General features: G+C 43.8%; 1 protein-coding gene across 2 annotated transcripts in view; it reads left to right on the top strand.

The window, feature by feature from the left end:
• CACHD1 (cache domain containing 1) overlaps window positions 1-17,273 on the top strand; it is a 216,899-nt gene that overhangs the window by 145,450 nt on the left and 54,176 nt on the right. For both annotated transcript variants that reach the window (XM_019919975.3, XM_033865492.2), the window contains exons 5-7: window positions 9,773-9,899; window positions 12,694-12,838; window positions 13,713-13,929. In XM_019919975.3, the coding sequence (XP_019775534.1) occupies window positions 9,773-9,899; window positions 12,694-12,838; window positions 13,713-13,929 (489 nt within the window). The remainder of the gene's footprint in view (window positions 1-9,772; window positions 9,900-12,693; window positions 12,839-13,712; window positions 13,930-17,273) is intronic.

The raw sequence follows: 17,273 nt of genomic DNA, 5'->3' as shown, positions 1-17,273 counted from the left end.
GGCTGAGATCCAGCCTCAGTGGAGTCCTCAGCCACCCCCAGGGGAGCTGAGAGGCTGGGGTGACCCTTCAGTGTTGTGTTGGCCCAGTTACAACTCTTCATTACTTTGTTCTATGGTACATTCTTATTATAGAATTTTAATGTTTTTTTATATTGAACATCTGTTTGATGCTCTCTTCCTTTTCATTTGTTTTTTGTATGCCAGGTGCTCAATCCAGTGCTTTACCCATAGCAGGTACACAGTAAATGCTTATTGAATGAATAAATGAATGAATAGAACTAGGATTTCCTTTGTACTTTTGTTGTCTCATCTTTGTAATGGAATAACGGAGACTTTTGGAAGGACCTTAGTGAAGAGAAGAATGTAGTCGTGATGTGCTATAAGTCAGGCCTGGCTTTCTTAGCTTGACAGCAGATCAGCACATATAAATGTCTTAGGTATAGGGAGACTATATAGAGACAGACTATCTAGATGAATAGTATTATTTGCATGAAACTAACTATGGTGATTTCAAACATGCAATGCACACAAGAAAATCAGTCCATTGTTCCTGGGTACCTCATACACCACTATGTACTTTTGTCTTAGTCTTACCATGGATACCAAGGAAAAATGTTTACTCAATATTATAGATGAGAAACAAGCCTAACTACCTAAACTAGATAGGATCTATTAACTGACCTACCTAAAGTCAAACAACAAATTGTTGGTATCGATGTGACTGAACATACATGTCCTGACTCCTTGTCCGATGTGCTCCTTACAGCGGACTGCTTAGGATGAAGGGATTTCTCCCCATTACTGTATTCTGCCTAATAACACTTCAGTCTCTTTTGACCAAACCTATCACCTTCTCTCTTCCCACCCAAACCTCCTCCCCAGCCCGTGTTCCATACGTTAGTTAGCAGCAGCTTCATTTTGTTCCTCACCAAAGCTTGAGACCAGAACCAACCCTGACTCTACCTCTCTCTCTCATAACAAGCTTCTCTCAGGGGACAGCTTTACCGTAGTTACTGTGGCACACACCAGGGTAAATAAGACAGAATTTCTCCCCTCAGAGAGCTCACAACCTTGTCCTATGTGTGTTGAGGGCATTAGGAATGAGGAGAAAAATCAACAGACAAATGGTCGTGATGCAGTGCTAAATGCTGTCATGATAAAGGTAAGCCTGGGGCACTTGGCCCAAATCGTGAGGTTGAGTTGAGTCTTAGAAGACAGTAGGAATTAGGTGACGTGCTTGTGGCAAACACATTTCCCATTTCAGAATCTGTGGAACGTGCCGACCACTGTGGAGGAGGGAATATGATAAGTAACGGAAAATGAAGGTAGTACTAAGCCAGATTTTAATGGGCCTTGTGTATCAGTCTGAGGAGTTTGCTTTGGGTTTGGTTTGGTTTTTGTTTTGATCTGTTTCTTAGCTTGAAGTCAAGCAGCTGACAGACTTTAAGCAGGTCAGGCAAGAAGGCTTTGTGAAGAACGGATAGAAGAGTAGTTAGCCTGGGAAAAGAGAAAACTGGAAGTAGACTAGGTCGTCCAAAAGTGGGAGGGGTCGTGGAGAGGGGCCATGGCCTACGCAAGCATGGCCTTATCCAAGATGAGTGGTTAATGGGATGGCAAGAAGCAGAGAGTCCGTGGAGACCACTGTCCATGGCAGAGAAAGTTGAAAGGTCACTGATTGATTGGCAGAGAAAAGGTGAAAGGTCACTGATAACTTAGGAAGGGATAGGATTTAGGGATGGTTCTGCAGATGATAGTTTTTTAAGTTAGAGCAACTTGAAAATATTTATATGCTGAAGACAGAGAGAGAGAGAGAGAGAGAGAGAGAGAGAGAGAGAGAGTCAGTCTAAGAAGCAAGTGAAGCTAAGGAAACGGACAGGACAACGGAGTTTAACCTCTTGGTTGAGTTGTCCCAAACCTGGCTGATCATCAGGGTCACCTGATGTGCTTTGTCAAAAATGCCTATTCTTGGGGCTTCCCTGGTGGCGCAGTGGTTGGGAGTCCACCTGCCGATGCAGGGGACACGGGTTCGTGCCCCGGTCCGGGAGGATCCCACATGCCGCGGAGCGGCTGGGTCCGTGAGCCACGGCCGCTGAGCCTGCGTGTCCGGAGCCTGTGCTCTGCAATGGGAGAGGCCACAGCAGTGAGAGGCCCGCGTACCACACACACACACACACAAATGCCTATTCTTTGGCCCCCAACCCAGACCTAGTGAATCCGAATGTTGGCTTGGTAAAGCCTGGGAACCCGTAGGCTCCAAAAGCTGATTGTGATGGTCAGCCAGGGTTGAGAACTCCATCTCTGCTAATTTTGTCGTATTCTTTCCATGAGTGTTTGGAAACTACCTTGACCTTTGGGTCCTCTGGGAATGGTCTCTGAGAAAGAAAGAGGGTAGAGCCGTGGATCCTGTGCTGATTTTGGATTGCCCCAGAAATTTGTTCTGGATTATCTGAGCCCATGACCAAGCTGCCTCAACAGAATCAAGGACAGAATGGACTGGTTATTTTACATCCTGTAATTAGCTTAGAATGGACATGATGAACTGTGAGCTTGGAACAGAATCAGAGATTTGTGGATGTCCTCTCCTTAGTATTAGACTAAAGTAAATACAATGAGATGGCTGAGTCAGCTGCCATTAACCTAACTTCGGCAATGGGCTTTAGTGGAAGAATCAGAGGACAGTGTGGCCTGGATCCTATTCCAGGCCCAAAGCTTAAGTAACTCCTCCCTTGGAGCCAGAATATCCTTAGCTATAAAATGATAATAACAGTATCGCTTTGGTAAACCTCCACATTCTGGCTCTTGCTAGCTGTTAAATACTTGGGAAAATTAACCTCTATATGCCTTGGTTTCCTGAATAATAAATAAAACCCACCTCATAGAGTTGTTGTAAGAATTAACTGAGATAATATAAATAAAAGACCTTGCAAAGTGCCTGGCACGTGGTCAAACACTCAATATGCTTGCCCCTTCTGGAACAGCATACACAGTATCCATGAAATATGGCCCCTCCAGAATACGTGGTAAAACGATACTCAGGATGTGAGCAAGGAGTAGGAATTGGAAAGGTGTGATAGGGCATAAGGCTAGAAATTTTGTTTGGAGTCCTCAGGATGTTAATTTATTTTACTTCCCTCCAAAAGGATTGCAGTTGCACAGAGTATTACTGAAAGGTGCTGTGTAATTTCTGGTCTGTTAGGAAAGGATGTGTGTGTTTTTTTTGTTTTGTTTTTTGTTTTTTGTTTTTGTTTTTGCGGTACGCGGGCCTCTCACTGCTGCGGCCTCCCCCGCTGTGGAGCACAGGCTCCGTACATGCAGGCTCAGTGGCCACGGCTCACGGGCCCAGCCGCTCCGCAGCATGTGGGATCCTCCCGGACCGGGGCACGAACCTGCGTCCCCTGCATCGGCAGGTGGACTCCTAACCACTGCGCCACCAGGGAAGCCCAGGATGTGTGTTTTTGTGTGTCTGCACCTCTGTGTGCTTACGACAGCTCCTGTATTTTACATTTGGCAAGCTGTGGGAAGTAGATAGCTCTGTGTGTTTTGCTGAGCAGTGTTGGGCTGGGCATCGGGAAGCCCAAAGTTCCTCGAAGTGGGAGCACAGGCTTTCTGTTACGGGGCATTTTCCCTTTGTCCCTACTTCCGCTGGATAATGCTATTGGGAAAGTCACAGCCCAAATACAGGTGGTTCATAATCCAGCTCTTTCTCATTGGCCTGGTGGGTTAAGTATTAAAGAAGGCAGGCAAGGAGTTTGGGGACGTGGTTGGTTTTGTTTTGACTGGAGAGGCCAATGACATAAGAACTAGTCAGATGTAGATGATAAAATTGGAAGGAAAATATTTGGGGACTGTGGAATCTGGGACCCATATGTTAGAATCATCCACAGACAGTTCAGTACACTGTGTGCAGGCGGATCTTGAGACCCAATAGACAGGAATGCCTAGAAAGAGGAAAGGCACGGTTTTTCAGCTGCTTATCTGATGACAGTTTGTCAAAGAAAAAATAAGCCAATGGGTATGGCAAAATTCTTGGTCTTCACTTATAATTAGCATAGGACATGTAAGTGAGAAATAGTCAGTTGTTGAAGGGGATGGAGAGTTTTGCCTTTAGAGAAACAGGAACCATCACAGGGAGCTCCACATCCTTTAAAGGCCAATATTAAGTTTTCTCCATCATCCTCATTTAAATGTTTCTTGGTGCTGTTTGGACATTTTGCAAAGTATTGAATCACTATTAATAATCTCATAGTACTGACCTACAGCTTCCAAGCAAATAGGAAGTGAGAATCCTCTTCCTTTTTTCTTTCATCAACTTGATAAAAGCTCTTTCTCTCTAGTTGTAAATCCATGTACTTCCTTCCTATTGACCTTCATTCTTTGCCCTCTTACCACTTTTCTCTGGGTTTCTACAGGGTCTTTGGCAATAGCTTGTCCAAATCTATTACTTTACAGATGTGGAGATTGTGAAATCACATGCCTTGGCCAACATCATCATTCACTGATTCACTCAGCAAATACTGACTGAGTGCTTCCTAAAAACTGGGCTTGTGCCAGGGCCAGGGAATGTGATGAACAAAATTGACTTGGCCCCTGCCCTCCTGGGACTGACAGCTCCTCTGCATGAGAGACACAAAACAAATAGCGGCAGAAATAAATACACCGAACTTACCAATTTTTGCCATCTATGGCAAAAATTTCCTATGAAGGAAAATACTGGATGCTCTAAGGGAGGATAATAATGGAGGGTGGTCAGGGAAGGTCTCTCTGAGAAGGTGAAGAGTTATTCCATTGCAAAAAGATTGGCATATTTACAGAACTAAAAAGAAATAGCTCTCGGTGTACAATGTAGTGAGTTGAAAAGGGGAAAGGTGAGCCTGGGGAGTAGGAAGGCACCAGATGGTACAGGGCCTGATGGGGTTGGATTTAACACTAGACATGATTATGTGGGAAACCTTTGAACAGTTTTAAGCAAATCAGTGGTGGGATTTGATTTCCGTTTTAGAAAGATGCCTTTGGATACTGGATAGAAAGTTAAACTGAAGGTCAGAGAGCTTGCCAGTCAGAGATGGCATTTTAACCCACGGCTGCTTATTCCCAGCCCGTCTGATTTACCAGGGTATCCCTTCTAGTTCCTAAGAGCCAACCTAAATTAAGTAAAGAGTGCAAAATAGCACTGGGCCCGTGTCCAAATGGCTTTCTTATGCCTGTTCAATTTGACAAAGAAAAAGACACATCAGGCTCACATCTCTAACCAGCTGAGCACCTACAAAATAATTAAGAGGTGTCAGCGCTATAGTTTCTCTCTCAAATAGAAACTCCCTTTGTTATCTAAAATACACTATTGAGGGCTTCCCTGGTGGTGCAGTGGTTGAGAGTCCGCCTGCCGATGCAGGGGACACGGATTCGTGCCCCGGTCTGGGAGGATCCCACATGCCGCGGAGCGGCTGGGCCCATGAGCCATGGCCGCTGAGCCTGCGCGTCCGGAGCCTGTGCTCCGCAACGGGAGAGGCCACAGCAATGAGAGGCCCGCGTACCGCAAAAAAATAAAATAAAGTACACTATTGTTTGACCTCACGCACAGTTCTGAGTGCTGTAATTACCGTCGACTCTACCTTCCAAGCTGTAGCTTGTGTCTCTGCCATTTTCCAGGTAGACCAGCCCTTGAGGTCGATGGTAAAGCCCATGACATTGGACTCCCAGCTGGTGTGTGCCAGTTTTAGCAGTTCAGCAGTTTGTTTTTTCTCACAAGATTAAATGCTCACTTTAGCCTTATGTCTTATTTCCGTTTTGAAATCGTTCCTTAAGGAGTCAAGTGTCTCCTTAATTGTATTTATTTACACTGTATATTTACAAACTGATGCAACTGATTATTCTGATTGAAAACCATCAACATGTTTATATATTTATTCTTCCTCTTAAGAAGTACTCAGTGCATTTTTTATCTATTCAGTGCCAATTCATTCAGCATGTATCTATGGACATGTAGAAACACTACAGTGTTCTGGAAAGAGCCAGGACTTTGGAGGCAGACACCTAGGTCAAATCATGACTCTGCCCTTATGACTCTGAGCAAGTTAGTTCTTTATCTGTAAAATGGGTATAATAGCAAACTCATAGAGTCTTTATAAAACATCAAACTGTGTATAAAACTAGTTTGTGGGGCTTCCCTCGTGGCGCAGTGGTTGAGAGTCTGCCTGCCGATGCAGGGGACACGGGTTCGTGCCCCGGTCCGGGAAGATCCCACATGCCGCAGAGCGGCTGGGCCCATGAGCCATGGCCACTGAGCCTGCGCGTCCAGAGCCTGTGCTCCACAGCGGGAGAGGCCACAGCAGTGAGAGGCCTGCGTACCACAAAAAAAAAAAAACAAAAAAAAAACTAGTTTGTATGATGCTTAATAAATTTACACTATTATTAAATCAAATTTATTGAGGAATAATTGACATCTAATAAACTTCACATGTTTAGCATATACAGTTGATATGTTTTGACATGTATAGTCCCATGAAATCATCCGACAAGCAGGCTTTTTCTCTCTCCATTTACCTATTTTTGTACTGGTTCCATTGGCAGTAATGTTGGGAGAAGGGAGTGTTTATCATTTTTAAACATATTTAGAATTATGATTGCTCTATATTGATTTATTTAATCATTGCTCTATGTTTAATTTATGTTTAATTGGATTTGGCATTAGAGGAAAGTAAGATTTTAGAATTTATCAAACAAAAGTATCAAAACATTCGAGAAATAGTACTTCCATGCAGATCTTCCCAGTCTGTATGCTGCAGATATCACGCAGAGTGTGTGCCTTGATGTGAAAAGTACTGGGAATCTCTGCTTCAGGGGTAACAGACAAGGCTCAGATATAGATCTCACCCTCAAGGATCTTTGAGTCTAGGGATGGAGGATCCAACAGTTTCCTGTTAGGACAGTAATTCTAGCTAGAAGGTGGGAAGAGGTAAAATGCTGGAGGATGTCAGAGGGTGTGATGAACTTCTGTCCTGGGGTTCGGGTTCAGCTTCAGTAAGGAAAAAACATTCATTGCCTCCTTCACGTGTGTCTGTCTGAGATCGGTGTGCAGAGCAGTTTAGACAGATACAGACCCTGCCCGTTGATAACTTACAGCCTAGCACTGTGCAGCGTGGGCTCACAGGTTGGGCATCTGCCCAGGTTTTCTTCCTGGACAGCTTCCAGCATTTCTGAGGAAAGAGTGAGTGTGTGGGACCCCAGCCCAAGTGATCCAGTGGTCAGAACGCCTAACTGACTCCTATGAATGGGGGAAGACCCCTCTGGGTTCTCTGCATAGATAGTAGGGCTATCATCCACATCCACCTCCACCTCTAAGTCAGGAGGGGCCTGCCTGGGGTGCACACCACAATGATAGATTGAAGGCTTCTGGGCCCTGGGGTCCTCATTACCATCATAGCCGTCATCTTCTGCTAGTGCTGAATAACAGATGAAATTTAATCAGATACCAAAGGAGTTCTCAGCGGGAGGGTTTGAGGAACCTTGCCCAATACTTAGGCTCTAGTGCTGGAATGGAACCAGAATGATCTTTTGTGGTGAGACTAAATGTATCACGCACTATGTGAATTCTGATTTATTTTTAAAACATTCGTGCTCTCATTGGCTCCCCTTTTAATAGTCTCACTGTAGCCTGTTTATTGTTACAGATGTTACTTTTAAATGAGGTCACCGAGCTTTCCTTTCTCCCAAAGGCGGTGTTTGCCTTTTTATTGCTGGGTTGGCAGGGCTGCCTGGAGAAGAGCTAATATGAGATCAAGGTTGAGCTTCAGACTCCCAGGAGACAAGGCAGAGAAAAACCCTCTTCCGTGTTTACATGCACTCACGTCAGCTTTGGTCCCCGGAGAGAGAGTGGTCGCCTGAGTCCAGGTGATGACCTTGATAAGGCTGGCTGGCAGAGTGGAGAGAGGGGATGGGCGTTGTGGTCATACACTGGCTTGACTCCCTTCTTGTCCACTGTGAAACCTCAAGCAAGTCAACAAACCTCTCTCAGCCTGTTTCCTCATCTGTAACTTGGGGTTAATAACTGTTTACTCCTAGGATTTGTGTGAGGCTACAGTGTGCTATAGCTCCTCGGTGTGTGTTGGGCAGGGTAACTGCTGAATAGTTTTGAAGGCCTCCACATGGTACATTTTACACAGTGTGGTTGGAGGACCACTGCCCAAACTGGGCTTGCCACTGATGTTCGCAAATTCGCTTTGATTGAACACACCCACACGTTCCTTTATGGATGTCTGTGGCTGCTTTCGCACCACAAGGCAGTGTTGGGTAGTTGGAACAGAGACCATATGGTCTGCAAAGCCAGAATCACTGACCACCTGGCCCTTTACAGAAGCTTGCTGACCCCCAAGCCAGACTAAAGGATGGCCATGTGTTGGGGACTTCCCTGGTAGTCCAGTAGTTAAGACTCCACACTTCCACTGCAGGGGGTGTGGGTTCGATCCCTGGTCGGAGCACTAAGATTCCCACATGCTGCGAGGCACGGCCAAAGGAAAAAAAAAAGGATGGCTTTGTGGCATTCAGAGCTTTATATATATATTTTTGCCAAATACACCTCATGCTTTCTCGTTTTGCTCCATTTCCCTCTATATAATTCTTCTGATATATTGCTTATTACAGGAGGGCTTGTTTTCTGCTCATCTTTGTATCTCTTGCAACATGTAAAGCAGTACCCTACACATAGTAGTGTGTAATACATAAATGAAGTGGTGTGGAGTAGAGTGAAGGGGCATCAGAGAAGAGAGAAAGACTTCATGGAGCTTTCGGGACAGTATTGCGCACAGTAAGGTGGCTGCCACCCCAGCTGCAAACCAGTGGCAGGGATGCAGTACACTTAGGAAGGGAGGCAATACCAACTGATGTAAAGAACACAGGAGCCAGGACACCCAGATTTGAATCCCAGCTCAGCCAGTTCCTGACAAGGCCTCAGCCAATTTGCTTAAGCTCTGTAAGCATATTTTCTCAACTCCAAAGTAGGGAATAATAATACCAGCTTCTGCTTTGTGACCACCTAGAGGGGTAGGATAGGGAGGGTGGGAGGGAGACGCAAGAGGGAGGAGATATGGGGATATATGTATATGTATAGCTGGTTCACTTTGTTATAAAGCAGAAACTCACACCATTTTAAAGCAATTATACTCCCATAAAGGTGTTAAAAAAATAATAATACCACCTTCATCCTAGGGTTGTTTTATGGATTAAATGAGATAACGTGAGGGAAGGCCTCTATTCCTATGCTGCCATGTTGGAATCATTCTGTAAGCTCTTCCTGAATGATTGTGGTTCTCATTTTTCAAGTACTATCCATGCTGTTTCCCTCACTGTGAAGTGAACAAGGTCAAGGTCACAGGTCTAGTCCCTCGGGAGACTAGCCTATTAATATTACCGTTTTCCACAGTTAGAGAACATACTCCAAGCCAGCAAGTATACACTGGCTTAACAGGGACCAGCCCAGTGAGGAGAGAGATGAATGCAAATGAATCATTTATGCCGAAAAAATAATTCACGACATATAGTGTCACCGTACAATGTTAAGAGTGATTGCTTCGCTTGACTGAAACATTCATTACATTTTCTATTCATGGGGTATTTTTTTAAGGGACAGAAAGAAAATGTTGAGTAGAAAATTTACAGCCTTATACCTACTGGGATTTCTTCATAGTACAAACCATTTATGCAAAACAGATGCCCGAGGCACAGTGCCTGCGTGCACCTGTGGACTTGTTGGTTATATGTCTTTTCCCCACTCCTCCAGTTCTTGCAGACAACCTGAAATCCAACCCTGGAATTAAGTGGCAGTATTTCAGTTCAGAAGAAGGAATTTTCACTGTTTTCCCAGCACACAAGTTCCGGTGTAAGGGCAGCTATGAGCATCGCAGTAGGTACGTTGACTTGCTTGCCAAAGTTTTAATTACTGCTTAAGAGTAATCTGTATAAAATATAGACTCCCCATTCATACACACAGCTCTGCCTCCAAACTGTGGTTTCAGAAACTTATCCTGAAATGATTTCATTATTTAACATATGTGGGTGTAGAAATGCCTGGGAAGGCAAACGATGAAGCCTGGAACTTTTTCAGAACTATCTAACAAGCCAAGTAAAACAAGTATTTACTAAGAAATAAAAAATTTTGAAGCACCCAGTCTGTTTTGAGTTTCAGACACCTTCGTTGAGAGACAAATGATAATACCTTCTCTCAAGGGCAGTGCTAGAAGACTTTACAGCATAGCTCAGAATAGAGTTTGTGATTCTCAGCTTTCCTTTCTGGGATAACATGCTTGGCCATCCTTTTGAAATGTACATGCAAATCTCAGCTACTAGAAGTCTTAAGGTTGTCCAGAAAACACTGGATCGAGGGTCCTTAACATGCTGCTTTTCTCAGGAAATGACTTGAGATGCTACCACTTAGCTAGAAGGGCGGTAATGGTGAGATGATTTCTAGGACAAAACTCATCAATTTACAGAACCCCTTAGGCAAAGATGCTTTCCTTTTTAATCCCCACAGTTTCGCTTTTGCAGTGTTAGATGTTTGATGCCAGAACTTCTGGAACTAGTGCAAGATGCCTGCTTTCCATGCCACGTTTTTTGAGACTAAACCACCAATTTAGCTTCTTTCCATCTTTGTTTTAAATTATATCTATTCGCTAAACTTATTGTGATAATCACTTCATGATGTTTGTAAGTCAAATCATTATGCTGTACACCTTAAACTTATACAGTGCTGTATGTCGAGTACATCTCAATACAACTGGAAGAAAAAAATAAATAAATTGTATCTAAAATTTTCCCCAAGGAAAATACTACTTCTGTGCTTTTCCTGAAGGACCTTTGTATCATTTGTATAGTTTCTTCCGTTCCCTCCCTAGACGGCATGGTGAAGACTTGAGCATCTGGGAGACTGTTCCAGAATCCATGACCTTGGGTTCTCGTCTGGCTGATCTCTCAGGAGAGGCCAAAGACATCATAAACCATCTAATTCTCATTTACTTCTAAGAAGATAGATTAGATGGCATTCTGCTTTTAATGAATCACCTGTGAGGGATGGTCCAAAAGGAAAAGCAGCACCTCGTCACAAATCGGCATTCACCCACACTCGGGAGGTTTCACGAATCTCTACCCTAAATACGCATTAAATCAATCCTCAAGCCTCTGTTTCCTTGACTAAGTAATCCGAGTTCCTCTCCTCGTAGATTGCTGTCGCCGTCTCTTGACCTGTCCTCTCACCTCTGAGGCTTTTGCAAGGTCTCCACATCCTTTGAAGTGTGGAGTGGGTTTGCAGAGCATATCAGAAAGGAGCCAATTGCACTATGAGGACCGCCCCAGATTGTACATATAATGCTGCTATTTATGTATCCCAGTAAAGCAGTTTTTAACAGTTTATTGTGACAGTGTGAACACATATTCTGCTCTTCATTTATGTTGAGTTGAATTGGAAAGGAGGGGGTATGCCGTTTAAAAAAAAAATCTACTCATCTAGCTTGGAGGACTTAAAAGTTCAGTATTCGACATGCTTGTCAGTGTCGGGATAGACAGATTTCCTTATTTTCTGTTGCCACTTTCACTTCTGTAGCCACCGCTCTTGGATTTTTTTTATCCAATTTCCCTACTTGGCTGAATGGTATTGACTAGTGAAAATATGGTAGTGCTTTAGTATTAATGTAGGACTTTTGGCTTGAGAACAATTAGTGTAAACTTGGCCCAATTTTGAGTTTTTTTGGTACTTTGCCTGTATTTTTTAATTTGTGCCCAGGCTTTTGTGACTCAACTGGCATCTAACATTTCACAGAACACGCTAGTGTTTTAGGGGTGTCGATAAAGGAGAGAATTCTCTCGAGGCTGATTTGCTCTCTTAAGCTCCCTCTAATTTGTTCCAGCTTTAAAACTGTGAATAGAGACCTCATTAAGCCTCTTCTCACAAACCTGCCCGCACCGCACACTAGCAGAAGGTTGCTTTGGTGGGAGGCACCTCCACCCCTTTGGCGTTCCCCCCCACCTCCACCCCTTTTCTTAATGTTGGCAAACAAAAACCTGGCAAGAAGAGTGGCTGTCACTGGCTTGGACAAATCTGATGCCACAGTTTTAAATGCTCGGATAAGGGGCCTTTTGGTGGCTGACCTGTGTAAATTGTTTCAGTATAGAAAGGAAAAGGGCCCTCCTAGCAGTGGCTTTTGTCTGGGGAGAGAGAAACCAGACCAGCTATTCAAAGCTGCTCAGCGTGCTCACAGATGACAGGCTGCCTCCGTGTTAGCCAAGCCCCACTCTAAATCTGCAGAGGACCCCCGCACTGGCTGGTGGACTTTTTTCTCCCTGCTATTCTGTCTCTGCTGCCCGGGGGGCCACCAGTTCCATTTCCAGGGAGGGTGGACTTTCACATATGCTGCAAAAGCCAGCCTTCCAAAGGCTTTGCTTCTTAAATCCTTCTCCCGGTTGCTTTAATCTTTGGAAGGCAGAAGTCACCAATCCCTGTTCCGCAGACGCACACTGTTGTCTTGAGGTCTTGTTTTCAGTGCACCAGAATAGTTTCTCGTTCCATGCTGGTCTCTCCATCCTTGTGCCAAACCCCCAGAAACACAGGGAGGCCAGCGTGCCTGCCCATATGTAGCACTCATAGCTGTGTGAGGTTGAGGCCTTTACTCTAAACCAGGACTGACCCCAGAGAGCTTCTCCCCATTCTAGACCTATCTACGTCTCCACTGTCCGGCCGCAGTCAAAGCACATAGTAGTGATCCTGGACCACGGGGCTTCCGTCACAGACACCCAGCTTCAGATTGCCAAGGACGCTGCCCAGGTCATCCTCAGCGCCATCGATGAACACGATAAGGTGATGATGACCCCAGTGACCCCCCCCCACCCCATTGGCATTGGGTCTTTCTTGAATACCTTTTTAAAAGTACTTTATGTTTTACGATATGTATTTTTCAATCCACCTTTAAAAATGACTTTGAGAAAAGAGAGTGCTGTAGTTTTTATTCTCGTATTTAAGGAAGCAGCTGCCAGCCCTAGTTCCAAATCTCTTTATAAAACCATCCCCACCAAACTGAGTCTTGCACTTCCTGAATGGCCCTGCCTAGACTTCTAATTAGCTGTGACTTTCACACTGGAAATTATACTAAGGAGGAACAGGGCTAGGGCTTGGACACTGGTGGATGACTTGTCTTTATCTCAAGATTGATGGGAGGCAAGGGAGAAAAGAAGGCTGCTAGAGGTTTACTAATCTCTAGGATACCTCAGAGATAGGCGTGTTTACAACTAATGATAATCTATTGCCTGTAGGCATTTTCTGCTTCATCATTTTGACTTTTCCACCTCCTAAGGTTTTACTCACTAATCTAGTTTAAAACACACACCCTATGCCTTTACCGTCACCGCCACCTCCAGTCGGAGAATCCAGACGATTAGTACTTGCCAAGATTTTTATGTGTGCGAAATACTGTTTTTAATGTTCTAGATGAACACCGTACTGCTGACTTCATCTTGGAACAAAAGCCAAATTCTAGGGTCCCTGTCCCTTACCAATCCTGAATTAATCTTCTTCAAATTTGATAGGTCGATGCCTCTAGGCATTTCTTTTTAAACTCTCCAAAACTGTTCGGTAGGACTTGTCACTTTGGGCGCTCTTCTGAAATGTAAAAAACCTTTCCCTGGCAGAATAACAAGGTCTGTTTGTCTGTTTGTTTGTTTGTTTTGCCCTCCAGATCTCCATGCTGACTGTGGCAGACACCGTCAGGACTTGCTCACTTGACCAGTGCTATAAGACATTCCTGTCTCCAGCCACCAGCGAGACAAAAAGGAAAATGTCCACCTTCGTCAGCAGTGTCAAGTCTTTGGACAGCCCTACGCAGCACGCGGTGGGATTTCAAAAGGCATTTCAGCTGATTCGAAGCACCAACAATAGCACCAAGTTCCAAGCAAGTAAGTGCCTTTGCTCACTAATAAATTAGTTGCTCATAAACTAACAGATAGAGGATGGCAATAGAAATATATTGTAAATTGATCACATAACTATGTCTAGAGGGATTTTTTTCTAAATTGACGGGATAAAATTTTCTTGTGTTGTCATAATGGTCATCTAATACTAGGATCTTACTAGATTTTCTCATCTTTTCCAATCAAAGGTACTCAGTCTGCACGATTTCTTTACTCCCTGAGCCTCTTCTTCCTGCGCCTTTATTAGGAACATATCCCCGTTTATTTCCCAGGAGAATATCCACATCCTTTTTGATGCTAATTGTCAGCCTCTCCTCCTCAGTGACTTAGAGTGGCTGTCTGCTCGTGCGCATGTGCTCAGAAACGGGGCAGCCGGAATTCTTGCCTCGATCCTTCCTTCTTCTAACCAGCTGTCATTTAGATGAGCACAGCCCTTCAGATGTACAAAGGCACTCTAATTTAATTTTCATGTGTTAAAGAAAATCTGGAATTAGGATGCCTGCTAAAGTAAAGGGAAGGATATTTGAAATAAGATACATGCTTTGAAACTACTGAAAGGAACCTATGTCATTTTCTCTTTTATATTCGAAAATCTGTTTGTAGGTTGTTTTTTTCAATGAACATATCCTATTGAGATAAACTTAAAGAACTATTTTCAAGCTCTTCAGTGTGTCTGCATTAAAACTAAGCCCACATTGATAAATGCACAACTTAGTGCCTGGCACATGGTGGGCCCTTGAAAGACAGAAGCTACTGTAATTATTACAGCTAATGATGGTAAATGGCGTATCAGTTTTACGTTTCTGTGTATTGTTAGCTCACAGTTTATTGTCTCACAGTTTCCGTGGGTCAGGAGTCCATGAGTTGCCGAGCCGCTTCTCTGTTTAGGACTGCACAAGGCTGCATTCTAGGTGTCAGCCAAGTCTGTGGATTCATTGAGGGTCAGAGTCCTCTTCCAAGCTCAACGGTTGGCAGAATTCATTTCTTTGCAATTGTGAAACGCATGTCTACTTGTTTCTTCAAGGCCAGGAGGAGAGCATCTTTTTTTCAAGCCCCTGACTTCGGGGAAGGCTTGGACCCTCTTTTAAAGGCCTTGTCTAACCTAATCAGGCTTACTCTCCCTTTTGATTTAAACAGATTACTCTCCCTCATGGTTAGCTTATTAAGACCTTCATTACGTCTGCAGAATCCCTCCATCTTTGCCAAATATATAGCACAGTCACAAGAATGATATCCCATCACCTTAGCCACATTCTATTGGCCAGAAGCAAATTACTGGTCATGCCCACACTCAAGAGGAGGGAGTCATACAAGGGTGGGGGTCATTGGGGTCATCTTAGAATTTTGCCTGCCAGCCTTGGCAAGCACCAGCTATCCACAGACCAATATTACAGGATGGCTGAGTGTAAAGTTGTCCATAGTTCAATAAGGCCAAAGGATAAGGCTGACCTCTCAAGTGTTCAAGACAGATTGGCTAGTTGGTCAGTGCCATTCACCTGTGGATGCCGTTTACCAGCTGCCATCCGGCTGTCGGCATTCCTCACCAGATGTGCTCTTTTTACTTGATTCTTCAGCCATCAAACCATCTTTAGAGATGAAGTCCGATTTCGATGATTATTACACTGTTTAAGTAATGAAGAGATATGTTATACTGGCAGCAGCCAGGCAGTGAGTGTGTCAGGTGAGCTCGAGGTAAGGTAATGAGGATTGTTTGGGGAGCACAGGAAGCTAGAAGGCGCATGCTCTATCAAGGAGGCAGCTGCTCTCCTGTTCAGCCTCTCGTTGCCTTGCAGGAATGCCTATCCAGTGTTGCCAGATATTCTGTTTTAAGAGAAGCCAGAAATCTGGATCTTTATGTGAAACCCCTTCATTTTCAAATGTTGTCATTTGTTCCAGCTTTAAAACTGTGAATAGAGACCTCATTAAACCTCTTCTTACAAACCTTCCTGCCCTGCACATTAGCAGAAGACTGCTTTGACAGGAAACGTTTCTCCTCTGGGTTTTGGGGGTTTTTCTTAATGTTGGCGAGCAAAAACATGGAAAGGAGAGTGACCATCACAGATTTGGACACATTTTGATGTCTTTTTTCTCAATGCTCAGAGGAGTCTTTTTTAGGCCAAGTAAGATGTATCTAAAGTTTAGCTCACAGACCTCCACTTTACAACTTCTACTGGCAGTTCAAAGAAAAAAGAACCCAAATTAAATTGCATAAAGAAACACATCAGGAATTAGTATTACCCAGTTTATTAAGGAGAGGTTTGAGCTGCTCTCCAGCAATGTTGCACAGTGGTTAAGTATGTGGGTTTTGAATTTCAACCAATGTGTGTTCAAATTCCTACTCTGAAATTTTTCTAAACTTGTGTGAATTATTTGATTTCTCCAGGTCTGGTTTCCCCATCTGCAAACTGGGTGTGATAATAAGATCCAGGGCTCCATCATAAATATTAAATAAATATTAGCTGTGGTTATTATGATATTCTGTTTCCTTCAAGACTTCTAGCTCTGGGGACTTCCCTGGCAGTCCAGTGGTTAAAGATTTTGCCTTCCAATGCAGGGGGTACGGGTTCAGTCCCTGGTTGGGGAGCTAAGATCCCACGTGCCTTGTGGCCAAAAAACCAAAACATAAAAAACGGAAGCAATATTGTAACAAATTCAATAAAGACTTTAAAAATGGTCCACATTAAAAAAAAAATATATATATATATATATATATATATATATATATATATATATTTTTTTTTTTTTTTTTTTAAAGAAAAAGCCTTCTAGCTCTGGCTAAAGGAGAGCGGATACCCTAGACATCCTAAGTTGACCCCAAGCCCAAAGACGGTCAAGGACCATTAGTAGCCTTGGCTACAGCATGGTGTGAGGGGTCTATGTACTCCTCATAGGAGCTTGTACTCTACATCATTACTTGTGTTCACTCCACAGGCAATTATTTAGCATCTACTGTATACCTGGCACTGTTTGAAGGCAGTGGGATAGGATTATTCCAATGAGTCTACCCTGTAGGGTTATTGTAAGGATTAGTCTGTGAATGACAGTAAGGTATCTGCCCCACATTGGTGGTCATATGAACAGAAGCCACATGGCATATATCATGGTGGCTTTGTCCTGATTTGCTTTGTACTAATCAGAAAATCTAAAACTTTTATCCAGTGCTGGCTCTTTTTCAATCCCATGGTAGATCTGTAACTGATACCATCGACCCATTTGGATTGTTTGTTCTGGGTTTGTCTGGGGGATAACTGGTTGGGGAGGGTCATTTTGTAGCAGAAGGAATAAGATGGCTGGGAGTGGGAATCTAATGGCATGGGCAAAGCCCAAAT

Source organism: Tursiops truncatus, chromosome 1, assembly GCF_011762595.2.
Source record: "Tursiops truncatus isolate mTurTru1 chromosome 1, mTurTru1.mat.Y, whole genome shotgun sequence".
NCBI lineage: Eukaryota > Metazoa > Chordata > Mammalia > Artiodactyla > Delphinidae > Tursiops > Tursiops truncatus.
Note: the sequence above shows the minus strand (reverse complement) of the source record. Positions and strands in the feature narration are given on the sequence as shown.